Source organism: Poecilia formosa, unplaced genomic scaffold (genome assembly GCF_000485575.1).
Source record: "Poecilia formosa unplaced genomic scaffold, Poecilia_formosa-5.1.2 Scaffold523, whole genome shotgun sequence".
Classification (NCBI taxonomy): Eukaryota; Metazoa; Chordata; class Actinopteri; order Cyprinodontiformes; family Poeciliidae; genus Poecilia; species Poecilia formosa.
The window spans coordinates 90,837-111,288 of record NW_006800462.1 but is presented as its reverse complement, the minus strand read 5'-3'; the positions used below and the strand labels follow the sequence as shown (position 1 = coordinate 111,288).

Below are 20,452 nucleotides of genomic sequence, written 5' to 3'. Positions count from 1 at the left end.
TCAACAAGTGATCTCACATGATGTGTTGTGATTTCTGTCGGGTTTCGTCACATGAGGCGGGGAGAGAGCCACCCTTGAGGATTTAAGCCTCTCGCAGCGGGGATTTGTCCACAACGCTTTTTGATGACTTTGTGTTTGAACAAAGACGTTGGCTTTTCTAAAACAACTCGGCCCTTGATTGGCAGGTTGTACAACTTCCACTGAGTGGGACCAAGCACTCAGTGGAAGTGCTTGGTCCAGTGCGACCCCCAATTCCTCCCTCACCCCACTCCTTCCTGCTGTTTCATCTGAAGAGTGAGATGGAAGATGAAAGCCTTATAAATCCAGCCGACCGCACTGACTCCACACGGCACACGGGAGCGCAGTTTAATCAAGGAAATGGGGGCAGGAAGAGAGGCGAGGACAGACGGAGAATGGGAGGATGTCAGCCGGGAAGGACGGCAAGGAGGGGAGGGAGAGGAAAGGCTAATTGAGGGGGAGGGTAGATGTAGGATGGATGTAGGGTGGAGGTTGGTAAGATGGCAACAGAGCCAGCAACTATCAACTGAACGGATTGGGACCCCCGTCCCCGAGGGAACATCTGCTGTATCATCCCAGATGAGTTATGAGGCCACTCTCTTTCCCCTGAGAGCCACACCCAGGACGATCCTCTGAGGAGCTGCGTTTCTGTCAACCATAAAATTGCGCAAATTGAATTTACAAAAATAAATTTGCTTAATGGAGACATGCCAATTTTGAAAAAAACTCATGTTTTTGATGAAGAAGCTTTCATGCTAGCATGAGGTGGTTTTTCCAGCCCTAACGAAATAGATGTATTCTGCAAAATTGCAACGGAAACAACTTTTTTTTTGCGTTACATGATCAACATCCAGGTGTTACTACTGGCGGAAAAGACGAAGAAGACGACATGACGTTGTAGGAGGATGATGATGGAGCACGTTTTTTTAATGACTTACCACGTGAACAAACTTATTCACATGTGATTTTTGAAATTGGATTTCTTATTTAATGGAAACCTCCACAATTGCGAAATTGTGTTTTTCTCCGACATTCCGACATTAGCGGAATATTAACAAAGTTTTGCGCACATTCGCACAGCTAGTCTATGTTTTGCCTTGTGTTTTCTGCTCAAGTATGTGTGTTTCACTGTTCCTTTGGGAAAGAAGTGATGAATGTGAACCACTGCAGTCTGTGACACATGCTTAGTTCCTCTGGGAAACTAAGCAAAGATCGAAGCATCAGAGACTCTGAGTAGGGGAGATAATCAGCCTTTTATCCCATAACATACTCTGTATAACCCCTACCTTAAGTCTGTAACAAGTAGTACAAAATATTGCGATAAAATCCATGTCACCCAACTCTAATTGACGTCACCCAGCAGAACACTGTTTACGAAAATACTAATGGATGCCGCTGTCTATGGGTCGATTTCAACATTGACTGAGGAATGATAGCAGACAATATCGTCACAGAATCATAATAATATTAAGTCAGCTAATAAAAAAAAAACAATGGGACACAACCAATGGCACTGATCTTCTGTGGAGCATTGACTGCAGTCTCTCTAGAGAAGTCTGTTTGGAATGCATAATTAGATTCATCAGTGGGATGTGATGCATTGAAGATATTTTAAACAACAACAACAACAAATAAAAACAATAAAAAAACAAAAGCCTAAACAACCAAAAAAAATCAATAAATGACCAAAAATAGTAAACAAAATAGAAATGAGAACCACACACAATCAAAACTAAATGAAATACCCCTGAAAATGATTAATCATCAGAATGGAAATTATTGACCTCATTTTAATTTAACTTTATAGGTTATTGTGACAGGCTTGCCATTTATTGTCAAGCTTTTTCTGTGGTGTCTTCCAGGAGGGACCAATTTTTATTTTCACACATCTTCCCTTCAAGTTTGAACAATCTCCCTGTTCCTCAAATTGAGTGTTCTATCAGTCTTAGTATATATATGTAATGTGTCTATGGCAAAGAACTGTATGGACTGCAATAAAGTACCACACAAGTCTATTATATAGTTGGTGACATTCTAATTTTAAATGTCTTGTTTTGGTGACACTTTTTGTTTAATGGATGGTAAAAAGGTTTTAGAAATGAAATTGGTAGTAAGATGGTCAAATGATTAAGACACCATTTCCCTTCCACCACATCATAATCTACTGCTTTGTGTTGGTCTATTACATAAAACCCCAATAAAATTACACTGAGGTTTCTTGTGATGAAATAAGGAAAACTTCTAAGGGTGGGAATACTTTTGCTTGGCACATTATGGTGACCTCAACAGTTACGTTTCCCCTTAATTCTACACAACATCTTCACATTTCTTTGTCTTTCAAACTGCTAATACAAATGTTTTCAGAGTTGGATTGAAGGGTAGGTTTTCTTCCCAGTGGTGTGTTTATGACCTCTACAACCGTTTTTAGCTCCATTATTTTGCCTTCGCTCTTTCCCTGCCAGTCTCACACTCCAGGGAGCTCCAAATACTCTTCTGGGCCATTTTTGGTGTTGCCCGTTGCTTCTAAAAACAGCTTCTGAAGACCAAGGAGGAGCGGTGTGGTTAGAGCTGACCTCTGCTCGCCATGGTCTGCTGAGGAGACGAAGCCAAACATGCTGCGTTGGTGGTAAATAGTAGAAGCCTTTGAGCTCTCTCTCTTTCTCTCTCTCTCTGTCTCTCTCTCTCTCTCTCTTTCTCTCTCTTTCGTACCGCATTTGTTGTTGTGATCGTATGAAGGCTAAACTTTAAGGCCCTTCATCCTTCCACGCCCCTGCCCACATGGATGAACGTGTTTAGAGATGTGGCTGTGCATGCTGGCCATTCTTTAATCAGTGAGAACAATAGCCGAACTGGAATCAAAAGAAAACAACAGAAATATTTTTTTATTTCTCTGATCCTGGTGGAATAAAAAAATACAAATGACGTGAGAAAAACTTGTACATTATACCAGAATGCAAGGCCAGACCTGAATGCCATGTTATCAACTTCCTTTGTTCAATTAGAGGCAGGAAATGAGTCAGGAGACATGCAGCCAAGTTTCCCAGCTGGACTCGCAATTTTGTAACTTTATAACCTTAATTTTTCTGTTAAGCCTTTCAAAGTTTGTGTCTTTTTTGTTATATTTATCTTTTTTTTTTTTTTTTACACTAGAGTTCAACGAGTGGGTCACTTAAGTTTGTCATTTTCTGTTTAGAATCAGCCAAATTTGTTCCCACAAACAAGGATTTTCATTTAAGTTTCACATCCTCACAGCAAGTAGATGTTAAATGTAAAGAACAGATAAAAAACAGCAAGTATGTACAGTACAGTATACTAATTAAATAAAAAATATTTTAATTCCAATGAAGCTTGTTTGTCAGATTACTAAGTGCCTATTGATTAAAAACAACTGTGAAGCAGATATTAAACGTGTTTTCTATTAATTCCATATTACTGATATTAAAAAGCTTTTAATTGGTCTTATTTTAAATGTCATGTTTTCATTAGCTGTAAGTAAAAAATCCTGTTAATCAACAAAGTTAAAGGTTCAAAAACATTAGTAGCTGTGTTACCATTCAGAATTGCTCAGATTGGATTTCTGAAAATAAATTTGTTTGACGTGCCAATTTAAAAAAAAAAAAAAAAAAAAGTGACAAATCTTTCAATGAAACGTTTTGCGTTGGGATGTCGTTACTGGTGGAAAATGCAAAGAAGACGACAGGAAGTGGTAGGAGCATCATGGCGCCACATGTTTTTTAATGGCTTATCGTGCGAACAAACTGATTCACATGATTTTAATTTGATTTTAATTGCATTTCTTATTTAATGGAAACACAGCAACTGTGAAATTGTGTTTTTTTTTTCTACATTAGCCAAATATTAACTATGTTATGCGCACATTTGTATTGTTATCTATATAACGATTTCACTTATTGAACTGAGTAACTGGAGTAAATGAAGTAAATGAACTTCTTAATAATAATCTATTTGATTGAATATGGATGTGTATGAATACTCAATATTTTATTTTCTCTAAGACAGGTTAGAAAAGTGCAGATATGCTTATTTTAATTTCTCAGTAGACTGAGAAAAACGTTAAGCTGTAAAGAAGAACTACTTGTTTTTCTTGTTCAGAACAGGAACTTGCTCTTTCTATCATGTTTTTTTCTTTCTTAACAGTAGCTACCCATCTGAGCATATCTACCATAATAGTCACTTTTTTATGTCTTATCACATTCAAACAGTCCATCTTCAGAATGCTGACCAGTTAGGGAGTTTCTCTTCTGAGGAAATGTGCAATTTGCTGTGATACAAAGATAACTTTGCACATTCTTCCAACTAAAGCTCTAAAATAGAATAAAATGTAGTTAGTTCCTCTTAAGAATGGCCTTTTGAAACCAAAAATGACATTCATTTCTTATTTTTAAAATGCTTTTGAATGTTTCCTCCACACATCTTGCATACTAACAACCTACCTACTCATGCGCATTCAAAACGAATCACAGCTTATTGTGCATTTAATTACATCTTCATTTTGCCCCCATGCTCATAAAGTTTTAATTACTGTAGCTACAAGGGATACGGATGAACAATTAATACTGTGATAAATCTGAATTCATCACAGTCATCCAAACACAGGTTAGTCTGAGTGACTGTTGCTAGGCTGCACTGAGTATAATAGCAGTATCATCCAAGGTTGTGCTGGGTTTTTTCATCTAACTTACCTGTCAACTCACATTCAGCAGTATGATACTTTCTTCTGACTTGTTTTTACTTTTATATATATATATATATGATATTCAGGATGTTATTCTTTTTTTAAAGTTATTGGAATCCGGGTTCAAAGAGTTCTGCAGATTTGCCCGACTAACAATACAAGCTTCTTTGCCGTTTCTGGGCAGTTGAAAACAACTTTACAGAAACAGCATTTTACCAAGCGGACCAGCTGATTACCAAGTGATTTGTGTAGAAACTAGCAGGCCGTTTATGAAAATACAGCCTAATTTTGTATAATGCAGTGACTATTAGTAGGGGTACAGTAATATGTCGGCTGTCTGATAAATTGGTCCCTACTGACTGTAGAATATTAACTTAATGATCAAAAGTAACTCTCTAAACTCTGTCACAACAGCCCTACCAGTTCAGCTAGTCATTATTATTATTATTATTACAGAATGAGCATTTACTATTCACTTATAAGTGATAGAATATTTCCTATTTCTAGTATTATTTGAACACATAATGTCATACAAATGTGATCAACTCAACAACATTAATGGTTGATTAGATTTTCTTTCCGTATGTGTAATCAAATGCTGTGTTTTCTAAGATCTACTGGAATTTCCCCCTTTCCTGTTGTCTAAATGATGTAAAAAAGGAACACACATGGGCTTCTACTAGTTAATGTCTGAATATCCATCAAGGTCAGAAACTGTAATAGGTTTAAGAGCAGTTAGAGGTCCGCTGTTCTGTTTAACAAACTAGCAGATATTGAAATACATTGCTGACTCCTGATAATCTCCCATGACATGTTTTCCTTCACTGCTCCCTTGAGGAAATATGCGTAACTGCGGAGTGCTTACTGCTAAACTCTGCGCCGCTTTTCCTCTCCTGCAGCGACGGAAATAGCAGCCATGAGTTAAAGTGTTAAGTCTGGGTCCTAATGAAAGACATCTGAGTGTCATTATTGCTCCAGTTACAGTGGAGCAGCCCACAGATGGCCTTTTTGCTTGGCTTATACTAGATTAAGACTCAACTTTGAAATGCCTATCTAGCAGTTCTGGAGCAGCTAACACACACACTTTAAACTTGTTCTGTCTAACAGCTTTTCATTAATCGCGTCACACTCACAGCTGGAAATATTTGCGTTGCCGTTAGCTGCTGTCATATATGTAAATATTTCCAGAGTACAGTGTTGTTGAGCTGATCTTTGTCGACCGATTCAGAGAAAGAACATCTGCGTCCGTTGTTTGCTGCTCTCCAGCTCTGTATGAAACAGTTTCCATGCTTAGACGTCAGTGATGACATGTTTAGGGTCATTTAACATTTAAAATAAACATTTGATGCTCTTTGCAGCGAGGCAGTTTAGTTTGGCCTCTATTCGTCTCTCTTTCACATGTTTGAACAGCCACTGTGTCATTTTTGAGTGGGAGTTGGCTCGTTCCTGGGCATTTAGATGCAAGCTTCCTGTGTGCTCAAGTTGAGTTTACTGTGTTTTGAGTAGAGGAAAAGCAGCCTCAGCATGCGTGGGGAATTTGTGGAGGATTACTGTGCATTTTCTTTTATTGGATCAGCATTAATATTGAAACAGATGAATAAAAAAACTTAAGATATTCTACTTCACCTACTTTTAGTTAGCCACTAATATGTGCCTTAAAAAAAATTGGTTGAGTTAGTATCTCACATGGCATCTACTATGCAGCGACTCCAGCCTTGGTTTATAACCAGAACGAGAAGAAAACAGGTCCTTGTGGTTTTAGCACCTTGTGTTCACACATAGATGTGACAGTGTGGGTTTCAGTGCAGAAGATTTGTTCTCAGAACAATGAGATATTTAACCTCCCAAGTAGAGTTTACAGGAACCATTAGGTGAAGATATAGGTAATTTTATTTATATAGCACATTTTCAGCAACAAGGCAATACAAAGTGCTTAAGGGTGGTAGCCACATAATAAACTGCTTATGCTATAATCCATTTAATAAAATGTTGGTGGGTAAACCTGAAAGGAGTCATCTGGTTAAAAGAAAGAAAGACACGAAGCATTCATGAGGTGCATATTCTTTGTCTATAGAATCTAATAACACTTTTGTGTGTCTGCCTTACATTTCCAAGGCATATGAAGATATGTTTAGGAAAAAAAACTTAAAGAATCATTTTGTGTTCATCTGATCCTTAAGCATTCTTTTTTCCTTCTCCAGCTAACGTGGCTGGAAGCTAGCAGTCAACGCCAAAGAAAATAGATGGAAAATGAATTCTGCCAATAATGTGTCAAGTAGCATTGTGCTGAGGTTTTTCCAACTTCCCAATATTAATTTTATTTCAGATGTCTATCAGGGTCTCCCCCAGAAAACCTATAAGCCTGATAGTATGCAAGTTCAGTCCACCAGTGGCCCACTGTGTTTTTGTATTAAAAAAAATGTTTAAAAGTTTAAAAAAATTTGAATGTGCACGATCAGGCATCAAAATTTGGAAATAATACCATATGAGGCCAATGGGCAGGTGCAAGATGGCACAATTGGTGCACACACTCTCGCACCCAGTTAAATGTGTCATCTATATATAAATAAACAATGCTTAGAAAGGGGGATGGGGGCAAATAAAGCCTGGTGGCCCACCAGGCTTATAATACATTCGGGGAAACCCTGTCTAGGAAAAGATCCATGAATACACAAAATTTCCTTGAATAATTACGCTCTACAGAAAAATCTATGAGTAGGTAACTGACTAGAAGTGTCCCAAGGCAATTCCAGCTTTCACATCTGATGCGATACCAACATCGCAGCTTAGAGTATTGGCCAATATCGATATTTACCTGATACAATGATATGGGCTCAAATCCTACATTTATTACTTATTTTGTAGTGTGGAATGTCAGAAAAGGCTTGATCAAGTGATATTACTCAAACAGAGAAGAATAGTCAACATCAATAGGTATGAGAAAAATTAACTCATTTATTATTTAGAAAAAAAAAAGGTTAATTAAAAATAATGGGGCTAGGTATGGGATACAAGAAATGGTGACGTAGATTAAATCCTGCAGCAAAACTTTGGAGCGAAGTGCTTAGATCAGAAATTTTAGATGTGGGTTGATATATTCCGATACTCATTTTTTGGCTGATATGGGACCGATTTCCGATACCATTATTAGCGGACAACCCTAATATTGACTTATATGTTGGCCCAATGTTTTGGGCATTGAACCATCATCCTCTGTCAGTCAGGTGATTCACACAAAGTATGGAAACAGTGACTCAAAAGTAGCTTAATCTGTCCCAACTCATCATCACTTTACCGTTTATCTTAATAATCAAGATAAAGGGTACAAAACAGGGTCGCTCCATAAGCCTACACAAACTTATTAGACTTAACGCGACTTAATGTTCTAACTACACTCCATTCCTTCAGGCTTAGACCCACATAGAACACATTTTCAGATACAACATATGTGGAAAGATATGAAGCGGTGTGACAGCAGTTGAAGAAGTGTTTCATAGGCCCCTTCCTGTTCCAACGGATCACGAGCTGCCGGGCTGGATGTTTCCCAGTGCAAGCTTTAGTTTAGTTTTTGGCCTCAGGAAGATGCCAAGAAAGTATTTGCTCATGTGGGAAAACAGTTTAAGTCAATGTTGCTGAGAGACAAGAGCAGCCACATGGGGAGTCAGAAATAACCAGGCCAGAAATAGAGACGTGAACAGTAATAGCGAGTTGGCTTCACTCCAAAGGTTGTGGTTTTTGCCTTCATTGTTTCTCCTTAAATATTCTGTAGGAGTAGGGTCTGATTAGAGGTGAACACTGTACAATGTAGCTGCATTTTGAGGGGCAGAAAATGATATCACTTCTGGTTAAATGTTGTAGCTTTTCTGTCTGGAAATACTACAGTCTTTCCAAAGCCACATCCCCTCCAGAGGTGTATCTTTAGCCCTTGCTGAACACTTGAGGAATGTTGGTGGGATTGGAGACAATATCTGGGGCTACAGGAAGTGAAAAACAGAACAGATTGGTTTTCAGGACTGGCAGCAGATTGTTTTACACTACTGAATTTGCTCATATTATTTCCAAATATGTCAAACAGTGGGCCTCTGAGGAAACATTACAGATAGTTTGAAAGATGCATCAAAATACATTTTTTCTTCCAAACTAAAGTGAATCATCTGCATTTTCCCCACACCAACTTAATTTGTTTGTAAAACTTATGTTTATGAAAATCTCAGTAGATATTTCTAACAAAGAACTTTGTGGTTCAAACCATATTTCTACATGCACATTACTTTTTCCAAACACTTCCAGAATTATCTACCAAGACAATTCTGGAAGACTGTGCTAGTATGTTGTCCTGTATTTCACCTCATATGGATTCACAGAGAGCTGCCATGCTAATGTATGCTAGCCAAGAAAAAACTGGGCATGCAGTTTATCTTTTACATGTCACCGTTACAGCAATAGCCAGAAGATATTTTTATGCCTGTGTTTCTCTTATTAGAATATTGTTAAAAAAGCTGAAATGACAGTTTCGCAATTTAATTTGGTTTCTAGATTTGAGATCAGCACATGTGGGGGTGTTGCCTCTCTCTTCTCACTACATTTTTTCATTTCTCCTTTTCCCCTGAATCAAACTGAGGTATTCTACTCTACATTTTTTTTGAGACACAAATGCATATCTACCTCAGCTAAGTTTAAATGTTTCCTAGTAAAGAATATCAAACTCATCCAACCACAAACCTGGTTGTGTTTTATTGGGATTTTATATGATTAACAAACTAAATTGTAAAATATTGAAATTTCACATTGATGTTTGTGGTAATTATTTCAATAAGATTACAAAATATATTGCAAAATTTGACACAGGCACTTTATCTATTTTAACATGTTCAAAAAATTCTTTAGAAAGACTTAAACTTAAGTTACTGAAACCTGAAGAAATCAGTTAAACCTGTCAAGATAGAAATTGCAACTCTTATGATTAATGCTAAGAGTTCACAAAGCAGGCCTTAATGAACTTTGAAGTTCATACAGCAATAAAAAAAAAAGTCAGATACGTAGAGCATGGGCCTTAACATCGGATTGGGGTCACATTTGGCCTGCTGTGTGAATGTAGCCCCAGCTCCAAGTGGTATCTGGAACACATAATGGAAAGAAACACATCATCAATTGACTTGTTGAATTTATAAAGTTGTAAACAAATATGCCAAGATCAAGCCTCATTGTTGGGGATTGTTGGGGTAATCTCCTGAAATATCAAGGATATGATTAGCCTGTTGATGTATAGACCTGTATACCCTTAATGCTTTGTTTTCCTGCTTTAGCTCACTGAGCATTAACAAACGGGTAATTACCAGGTTTCTACTTGTCGTTGTCGCTCACTGAGGAGATTTATTCCTTTTAAAAGATCTGAATCTAATGATACCAACTTGCCGTCACTCGCCGGTTTTAACTCCGCTTTTTCCTCAGTACAGTGAAAGAGTTTCTTCTGTTTTGTATCAAACTGTAATCCTCAGATTATTCCTAAATCCTACAATGAACCAACGGAGTTAAGCCATCAGTACATCTCATTAGGGCTGCTTCTCACACAGATTCTTTCAGGGATGAGAGGGCAGTGAGTGTGGGTGTTTGGAGTGTCAAAGTCTGTGTCATAGTCCCTGGGGGCAGCCTGATTCATTCCTATTGTGTGGTAGGAGAAGGTCCTCTGGATCGGATCATGGTGGGAAGCCAGACCGGGGGGTGTGGAGGCGGAGCTGGACACAGACAAGCTCTGTTTGGTATTCTTCTTTAACACTCCTGCGCTTGTACATCTCAGAGTTTAAGCATGTTGCTCATTGGGCGCTGCTGAAGTTACGCAGAGGGATAGGGGCCACTGGTTTGGCTCCACTTGTAAGTGGAGGAAGGGGTTCACGGGGGGAGCATGAACTATTGTGTGGCCAATACAAGAGGGTAGGAGGAGAGCAGTGGAATAGCTGAACAGATCCCTAAAACGTCTTTAATTGAAACCTCAGAACACTGACAGTGTATTAATCATGTTACTGAAGACTGATGGGCCTCTTTAGGTTCCTTTTTCCTCATAACTTTAAATTAAAATGAACTTGTTTACCACCATGGAAAGCAATGGCTTCGGCAAAAAAAGTACCATTTCTCCTACCAAGCTGTGCGCCGCCCTTTCCTGTTTTCCTTCTTCTCCATTCTGTCCTTTCGCACCCATTCTCAGTAAGGGAAGCACCAGCTCCCTCACTGCCCCTCCCAGCCATGACCAGTTCTTTAACACTGCGGCATATGCTTTAACTGCTTACTTCCTGATGCTACTAGTCATTAATCATTGTAGTGTGACTGAGGTCAGCTCTCCTGAGAATTTGGCAGTATGGTTTAGGTTAGAAGGGAGTCGGTCCTGTCGTGTTCTTGTGTGTGATTCAGTTCAGCTCTGTCTCCTGAGGATGTCTGAGTTAGTTATCTGCTGGTTTAAGAGATATAATAACAGCTGGATCTGTAAGTGAAGATTTCGCAATCTTCAAAAAATATGAATCATGAGAATGTAAATTATTGAGCTTATTTTAATTTAACTGACTTCACCAGAGCTGTGAGAGCTCTGGTGAAGTCAGCTTCACACTGTCTGAAAAAATAACAGAAACAAAGCATCATCCTCCCACCACTTCTTGTTGTCTTCTATGTCATTTTCTGCAGTAGTAACATCCAGCAAATCATCATAGCTCAAAAACGTTTTATTGAAAAATGTGAGTTTTGTCAAAATTGCCATGTTTCCATTAAGCAAATGTATTACTGTAATTTCTATTTGTGCAATATTCTGGTCAACAGAAACCCTGCGGATACTGAAAAGAGGCTAACATTGAGGCTTCTTCACTCGGTAATAGCGTTGACACCGAAGAGTGTTCCTATTATCTCGACCTGACGGGGCACATCTGACTTTCCAGTTAGTACATTTCTGGTTAGGGTCTGGCAAGCGGAAACCCATTTCTCTGCAAATTCAACCGGTATTCATAGTGGATACAGAACCAGCATGACGGGTCACTATCGCGGTCAAGCAGTGTTCAACATCTCAGGAATGCCTTAGAATCTCTGCCCCTGTTAGACACACACCGCAATTATCTGCCATGTTCCAGCCTCTCCTGCTGAGTGACAGATCCGCGTGAAGTCCATAAAAAGCCGAGCTGCCTTTAGTCACAGCTCAGGTGTGTGTGTGTGTGTGTGTTATGTGTTGCTATCTCGGTGGAAGAATGACAAGGACAGCTAAATAAACTTTTAACAGCCAGTGCTGAGCTGCCCTCGCCCTACTAAAGGAGCTGTCTGTAACTTCTACGTCGTCTGGTTCTCTCAGGTTTCTTCTACATTGGAGTCCTCTGGTTGGTCTGCTGGACCCCTCCCTCTCACTTCCACACATTTGTTTTTTGTTACATCTTTTGGCTCATAAATATTTAAGTTGTTTGTAGATTTCAACCCTCGTAAATCTGAGTATTGCTGGATGATGGAAGAGTGTGCGGTATTCTTGGCAATGGGATGCTCTTTCAAAATGATGTGTTCGGTTTCTAAACTGTGTAGATTTTTTTGGATTTGTCACATTGACATTCAGCTTCGGGTGTTTTGGATGAGCAGGGGACCTTTTTTCCCCCCCCAACATATTATGAAAATTGGGGCTGCATGGTTTTTCTTTTTTAACACTTTACCAGTATTTTTTAAGTTTACAGCCCCAAACCTTGTCTGCACTGAAGTGTTTTTTTTTTTTTTTTTTTTTTTAACTCGGTTTGTAAATTGTCGTTTTCCATGGGGTCACTGACATTAGTCTGTGAGACCAAGTGGGAGGGTTGGTAATCTGGGTAGACTCAGAGAAGACTGCTCTTCCTCCGTGGGAATCTACTGGAAAAAAAGACAGCAAGGCTAAAGATGCCTACTTATTCAGTCCATTTTGTGGTTTTGTCAACATGAACCAGTTAGAAACTCGAGGGTGGGCTATATATATTATTTTTGGGAGCTTCAGACTGTATTATTATTTAGATTTGGACAGATTAAGCAACGTAAGAGTGATAATCAAGTTTACACAACTGTTCTGTTTACAAGAAATGAATACACTTGAGCTTTATAAGTGTTTTTGTCTGTGTTCCTATTTAAAGTTATGTACATTTAATGGTTTACTCAGGATTTCCCCTGGAAAACCTGCTAATTCCAGTGGTAGGGGCACTAGTGCAGTCCACCAGTGGCTCATTCCGTTTTTATGTTGAAGAATCTTAAAAGTTACAAAAATTTGGAGGCAAGTTAAGCCTGGTGGCCCACCAGGCTTATAATACACTGGCAGAAACGCTGTTTATTGTTGGTCAATAGGAATTGTATTCTTTTTATTATTATTTTGATATAGCATCTTCATGTTACTTGGTATGAGACTCTCGATATGATATGATAAACTAAAATCAGAGTCAGAATACTTTATTAGGGAGAAATTCTGCTGTTGTAGACAATAATCTGAATACACATTCAAAAAAAAAAAAAAAACAGACATGAAACAGAAATTTGATAAGGTGATCCAAACGGATTCAGACATAGAATCAGCTGTGTTAAATTAAAACAAACAAAAACCTTTTTTAACCCTATTTTAGGATGACAAAAGCACAAGAAACACTGTTGGCATAAGTGACTCTTTGTCGTCACAGAGAAGAGTTGTATATTTAAATCACTACATGTAGGAAAGATCTAATTGCTTTGATAAAAAAGACACGAAAATTACAATAATTGTCATTGCTAAAATAACCCACTCATATTGTTTATTCATTCACAATAATGTTGTCCATATTTATTTTATATTTGCTAACTTGGACCTTTTGTGGAGTTTAGAGTTTATCACATAGACTCTTATTGGGTAGATTTGATGGTTAATTTGTCATACTGTTATACCTAGTTGCCTAATTCACATCAAACTTTTTAAAAGCAATGTTGAAAGAAAATGTTGGAACTGTAAGTAAGTCAAATGTAACACTTGAAAATGACCTTTAGAAACAGTGCATCATTGTGCTCTTTTCCTGTTCTTTAGCTCTCTGACTCCAGCTCTGTTTTATATTTTTAACCAGCATTCCTCTAAATGCCGTGAGCCTGAAGATAACTTGACTCCCAGCTTGAGTTTTATAGGCCTAGTTTGCATCTGAATGAATCCTTCAGAACGCCAAACCTGAAGTGAAAACAGAACTGGAGCTATGGTGAAAAGAAAATAGTTGGATGTTTTTGTAGTTGCCGGAATGTTGTGTGAAATTGATCATTTTGAAGTGTGGTCTCTCTGGAAATAGTAGTTTATTATCCTTAATATGGACCACACTCTGTGTGTAAACCTCTCTCTCTACGTCTCTGTTTTAACAGAAGGTTCTCAAGTTATATAAAATCCGTATTTTCATAGTGGTGTCACATTGTCAGTCATTGGTTGCATTTTCTTTCTTATTATTCTTTTTAACTTTAAATGAAAATACACAGGCTAATACAAAAGTCCCAGGCGCAGCACTGGAGATTTAAGCCATCTGATCTAATCTGGGGGGCTGCAGACAGGCTGTCTGCTCTTCTGTGTCTATTTAAATGAACACACACACACACGCACGCACACACACGCAGTCACATAGGCATTCAGGAATGCACTGATCAACACCGCACACACTTACTGTCAGAACCTCTTTTCCCAACAGTGTAAGGCAGTGTAATTTTATAATCCAGCCCCTATAAAAGACCAGCAGAAGCTGGTAGTTAAAAGAAATCAACACAATAAAAGCTTCTGTTCTCTTATCTCTGTCCTTCTGGATTTAATTTGAACCTCATGCTTTGATATCCAGTGTCGAATACAGGAGCTTCTCTGTGGAATGAATCTCCATGAGTTTCTGATTATCGCTCAAGCACAATATTGGCCTCACATTCCAGCTATTATTTAGCTGCGGTATTTTTTAAGCTCCTGCTATCCTGTGTAATAAAAGCTAAACTTACACCACTGATGTGTCTCGAGGTCATAATATTTCCTGTTCTATTTGTTTCTGTTGTGCAGCTTTCATTACATTAACATGGCTACTGTAGTTGTAGCATCACCAAAGCGACATAGTTTGTTACCTGATTACCTTAAGCTTCGGTGCAGTTGCTCTGTGAGGCCCTCAGAAATTTGTTAAAGAGCATTAGTAGAGAAACAATCAGGAAAAATTGGCAGCTGGGTGGATGATGTCCCTTCTGTTGCCAACTCATACTAAGGTAGGTGTAAAAGTCAAAAAAGTCATGCAACAGCATAAGACCAAATCAGGACTTTGACTGACGAGCAAAATGCTGCGTGTGGCAGAAAAACGAAACACAACATCCCCATTGTAAGCAGAACCACAACCCTAAACATGCAGCCAAAACTGCGACAGAATGATTAAGCTTAAAGAAGATTCATAAACTAGGATGGCCGCCATCGACATCTAGATCTAAATCCAATTGGAAATCTGTGGCAAGGCTGAAAAGCTGTTCCCCTAAATCCAATTTGACTGAGACTGAGCTGTTTTTGCAAACATCATTTGGTAAAGATTTAAGTCTAGATGTGAAAAAACTACTGAGGAAGTACAGCTAAAGACTAGCAGTTGTATTTGCAGTGAAAGGTGACATGACAAATTATAGACCTGGAACGGTTGAATAGAAACATATGCTGAGATGCTGAAAACCATCCATCATTGTCCTTTCAATTCACATCTACGCTCTACTTTGCTGGCCTCTATAGCACTGACAGTTTCACCACATCCACCTTTTGTTCCAGGAAACAAATAAGTTATTCTTGCACCTTCCAAACACCACAATCATCTGTGGTGAAGTTTAGGGAACGGTATTCATCTCCAAAACATAAACTGTTAAAATTTTAGGGCTTCTTTAGGACAGCTGGAAGTGATTTAAGTACAGTTTCAGTCTTCAAATACCTCAGAGATAACATTGTAAGAGTGCGCCTTCCTGCTTTGGTTTGTACCTGTAAACAAGCCCTTTTGTTCCCGTCTACTTAAACAGATATTTTAAGTAAGGAAAGTTGATGTATTATTTGATAAAAATGATCTCAAATCTCAAGTGTGAGTTAATTTGATTATATATTTCTTTCCAAAGAGTTTCTATTTCCATTTTCTTTGGTTCTGATCATTAGAGGACAGATGACTCTTGACAAATTCGAACTCCTGGTCAACCAGTAATCATTCTGTGTAGTATTTATTAGTAATATATCTAAATTTTCTTACTGAAGAAAAGACTATTAGTAGGTTATAGACAATAAACAGTAGACATAAAAGATTAAATGTGCTTTGAGACGCCCAGTAAGGCTGTACATGTCTCAAATCAACCTTTTCTTGCAGGGGAAGGACCTGCAGTCACTGCATCCATTAGTGAGCCCTGAGCTCTGCATTAGGATTAGACCAGGGTGCGTCGATACGGTTCCGACCAAAAAGCCTGCGGGATCAATAAATTCGACAGCGGAGGGGTGGGACTCCAAGGAGACGATGCTATTTACAGTAATGGGGGAAATCTGGGGAGGAGTGGCGGCCTGTTCTTTGCGTGGATACATGTTTGTGTGCGAAAGTGGTCTGAATTTAATTAGCCGTCTGTTCCTCCGTGACCGCTAGAGAGAAGCCAAGCAACTGTCCCTGGATAATTTATGACCTCCAATTACAGGCAGGCCATTTACAGTTGCAGCCCGTTACCTCGAGCAGATCCGTCTGCACTGCTGCAGTCGGCTTCGTTCGGCTCGGTGGTGTTGCGCATGCAAACATTAAGACCTTCAAGCACATAGTCCTATCAACTGGATCTAAAACACGGTCACCTCTAAAGGTGCTTTTTCTTGTGATCATATCTTTTAGGGCTGCAATTAGTGTATATTTTAGTAATTGATTATTCTGACGATTATCAATCGATTAATCAAATCGATTAATCAGATTTAAAAATTGGCACATTCTCAATATTTTTATTTACTCAAAATATTTAACAATTATTTAGGTGAAATAATTGTCAAATAGTTGATTACTTGACAATTGTTTCAAAAATCGATTCATCACGATTAATCGTTTCAGCCCTAATGTCTTGTCTTGTGTGTTTTCAGATGGATCTGAAGCTGATCTTCATTGCATTTATAGGACTCTTTTACTGCTGTAACTCTCAGAAAGGTAAAGTTGATTTTATTATTTTTTTCTAATATGAAGCTAAAACTTTCTTTTTCACATGATGTCATTGGGTTGTTTAGTGAATGGCCATAATAACAGAAGCGTTTGCTACTTTAGTTTAATGAACTCGTAGAAGAAGCTGTTGTGCTGTAGCATCCTGGAATCAGATGGAATATTCTGAGCCTTCAATCAGTGTTTCACACCTACTGATGCGTAGATGTATGAAGTTTCTGTCGCAGGGCCGCTCTGTAGCGCTGCTCCCTCTGACTCTGATCACTCCTTTTTCTTTGTTTTCCATCTAGAGGGGAACGAGTGCATCAACAAAAATGCCAAACACTGCGGAGAGTGCATCCAGGCCGGAGCCAAATGTGGCTGGTGTACAGACCCGGTGTGTAACTCAGAGCTGTCAGCTACACTCACTGCAGAGTAATGCACAGCGGTGAAATCATGTGTTTCTGTTCTATAGAAGGCTCTGCTTTACATAAGTGTCTTTTTTATGTGTCTTCCAACTATTGTCAAAATTCTTCATACCCGTTTCTGATTGGAAACAACACAGGCATGGCTTATTGTTTTGCATTTTAAGCAAATCAAATGGGACAGTAAATGTAAAAAACTAAATGAATAATAATAAAAAATGAAAAGGAAACCATTAAAACAGTGAGATTGTAAATAAAAGGATGATTGAGTATTGTGATGCTATTCAGTGACTTACAATTTGATTCTGTTTTGTAGGGTCATGGTTTGATTCAGAAACCAATTTATTTAGAGATTCTGTTTTAATTATGTGACTGTCAAAAGGAAAAGCAGTCTAAGAAAATAGAAAATTCATTTAAAACAATTCCAGTTGTATCAAATTCCATCAGTTAATATTTAAACAAAAATAGGGTTTGTTCATAACTTAAATGATCAGATTTAGATTATCTTAGCTGCCTGACTTTGTATTAAAAAGAAGATATCAAAACAATATTCAAAACCTAATTTTGCAAAAACTTAAGCAGACTAAAATTGATTTGAGCAATTTCTATCGATTCAGAATTCCCAAGAATAGGAATACATTTTTCTACATGAACAAGCTGTCTATTAATTTCTCCATTTATTGTCGATCCATCCAATGGACCCTGACTGAAGCACCTCAAAATGTTAATCCCGTCATAAATGATGTCTGTGCTGCCTCTTTTCAGGACTTCCTGAAGCAGGGTGAGACCGTGTCGAGCCGGTGTGACGAGCTGCAGTCTCTGATAAAACGGGGCTGCAACGAGACATTGATCGAGAACCCGCTGGGAAAACGGACGATTCTCAAGAACAATCCAGTGACCGATCGCAGCAAAGCCAAAGCTGAAACTGAAAACCAGAAACTGAAACCAGAGGAAATCACCCAGGTCCAGCCCCAAAAAGTCAGCCTCACCCTCCGATCTGGTGCGTAAACATCGACTTCACATCTGGTCCAGCTATGTATATCAATCACTCTGTAATTTTGACAATTCTTGTCCGCTGTAACTATATAAAGGTGAGCCGCAGTCCTTTGAGTTGAAGTTTAAGCGTGCAGAGGATTACCCCATTGACCTGTACTACTTGATGGACCTGTCCTACTCCATGAAGGACGATCTGGAGAACGTAAAGAACCTGGGGACCAGTCTGATGAATGAGATGTCAAAGATCACATCCGACTTCAAGATAGGTCAGGAAATCTCATTAGTTCAAGTCTCTTATTGTTGTTTATAGTTTATGAAACAGGGAATGGATTGTGCTTGGACATTTTACTGCTTGTCTACCTCAGAGCTTTGCAAAGTATGACTTTTCTTTTTGTATCACCTTTATCATTTTAGCATTTAGCTTCTTTGCCCTCTCATTGGAAAGCTTTACAATGAGAGGGCAATTTCTGTAGTCTGAAACAGACTACAGAAATTCTGTCAGCAGTGCCTGTTTTTCAAATCTGTTTTCACATTTTATTTCATTATTGATGCAACTACTCACAAGTTTGTATACAATTCATTTTAAGTGGTAATAAACAGGGGGATTTAACCCATTTATTCCTCAGCCATCCTAAGTTTATGTATGCCTCTTGTTCTAAATCTATACAATAGCCTGATTCTGCTTTTGAAATTGGTTCAACAAGCATCTCTCCACGCTGACACAGTTTGACCTCATGTAGCTAAGACATTATACACTTATTTTGGGGAGAGGCTGGTCATATTTATTTACAGTCATGTAAAACAGAGTCAGTGACATTCTCAAGAATAGAACTCCTTGTTTTAGGCAGAAAAAAATAGTCTACTAAAAGGTTGTGGGGATTTTGGTGAAAAATCCCCACAAATGATTTTATATCAAGTGTGCTATAAATCATAGCACACTTGAATTACAAGTGGCTACAGTTAGGCCTGTCACAGAAAACAGGTCGGTAAATTGTCCAGGAATTTATTGCGATAAACAATAATATTGTCGTTTTGAGACTATAGTCAAGAGATATAATGGTAAGGACATAGTAATGCAAGTACATCCTCTCAAAGACCAGTAAACTTTCATTTCTAACGGACATTAACACTGGAACTCAATGACATTTTGAATCTTTAAAGTAAATAAACAAAACAACTGAAACAACAAATAAAATGTACACTTAAAACTCTCTAAGCAAATTTGCACCTGAAAAGGAGGCTAATTGAGACCAAATCGCCAGACTGAAGCTGTTTGTCATACAGACTGTGGTAGAAAGAGAAAAACAATCAGTCATTCGAATGGAAATTATCAAACTCATTTGAATTTATCTTGCAATTAATTGATTTAATTGCTTATTGTATCTATCTGTATCTATCTATAAGAATAAAGATAATAAAGAATTAAGAATAAAGATGATTACCCATTTAAACAATAGTATTGTTTATCGCAATAAACGATACTATTGTTTATTGTATAGTATTGTATCGCAATAAACAATACTATTGTAATAATATTGTTTATCGCAGTACTATAAGTTTTATGCACATTTGTAATGGAAACGCAGCTCATGTCATGCACTGATGCAAAATATTCACAAATGAATAGAAATACGCTCACCATCTGGATGCAGTTCTAGAGCATATCCTTTCACCAAAACACGGATACATTTATTTTACCTGTAGTTTAACTCTGATTTTCTTCATAGGTTTTGGCTCCTTTGTGGAGAAGACAGTCATGCCTTACATCAGCACCACTCCAGCCAAGCTGCTGAATCCATGCACAGGTGACCAGAACTGCACCAGCCCGTTCAGCTACAAGAATGTGCTGCCGCTGACCAACAATGGCGCCACTTTCAACACTCTGGTGGGGGAGCAGCAGATCTCGGGGAACCTGGACTCCCCCGAGGGCGGCTTCGACGCCATCATGCAAGTGGCCGTGTGTGGGGTAAGCCACTGACCTCAACATGAGGTCCAGGTTTTGAGGGTAATTTTCCCACCGTTCGCGCCGCTTTCTATCAGCTTCACCTCACCAGATGTATCTAGTAACGTTGAAATGGGTGGAGATATTTTATGAGTCTTCTATTTTTGGATGCGACTCAAGCCCTCATATGTTTCTTTTTAAGCTGCTCGTTTACAACTCTGTTTCCAGAGATTTGATTGCAGATTGGTATTTCTGTTCA

General features: G+C 38.4%; 1 protein-coding gene across 2 annotated transcripts in view; it reads left to right on the top strand.

Moving 5' to 3' along the window:
* LOC103129198 (integrin beta-1) overlaps positions 1-20,452 on the top strand; it is a 32,018-nt gene that overhangs the window by 1,210 nt on the left and 10,356 nt on the right. For both annotated transcript variants that reach the window (XM_007540187.2, XM_007540188.2), the window contains exons 2-6: positions 16,779-16,842; positions 17,142-17,227; positions 18,021-18,255; positions 18,347-18,517; positions 19,979-20,217. In XM_007540187.2, the coding sequence (XP_007540249.1) occupies positions 16,779-16,842; positions 17,142-17,227; positions 18,021-18,255; positions 18,347-18,517; positions 19,979-20,217 (795 nt within the window). The remainder of the gene's footprint in view (positions 1-16,778; positions 16,843-17,141; positions 17,228-18,020; positions 18,256-18,346; positions 18,518-19,978; positions 20,218-20,452) is intronic.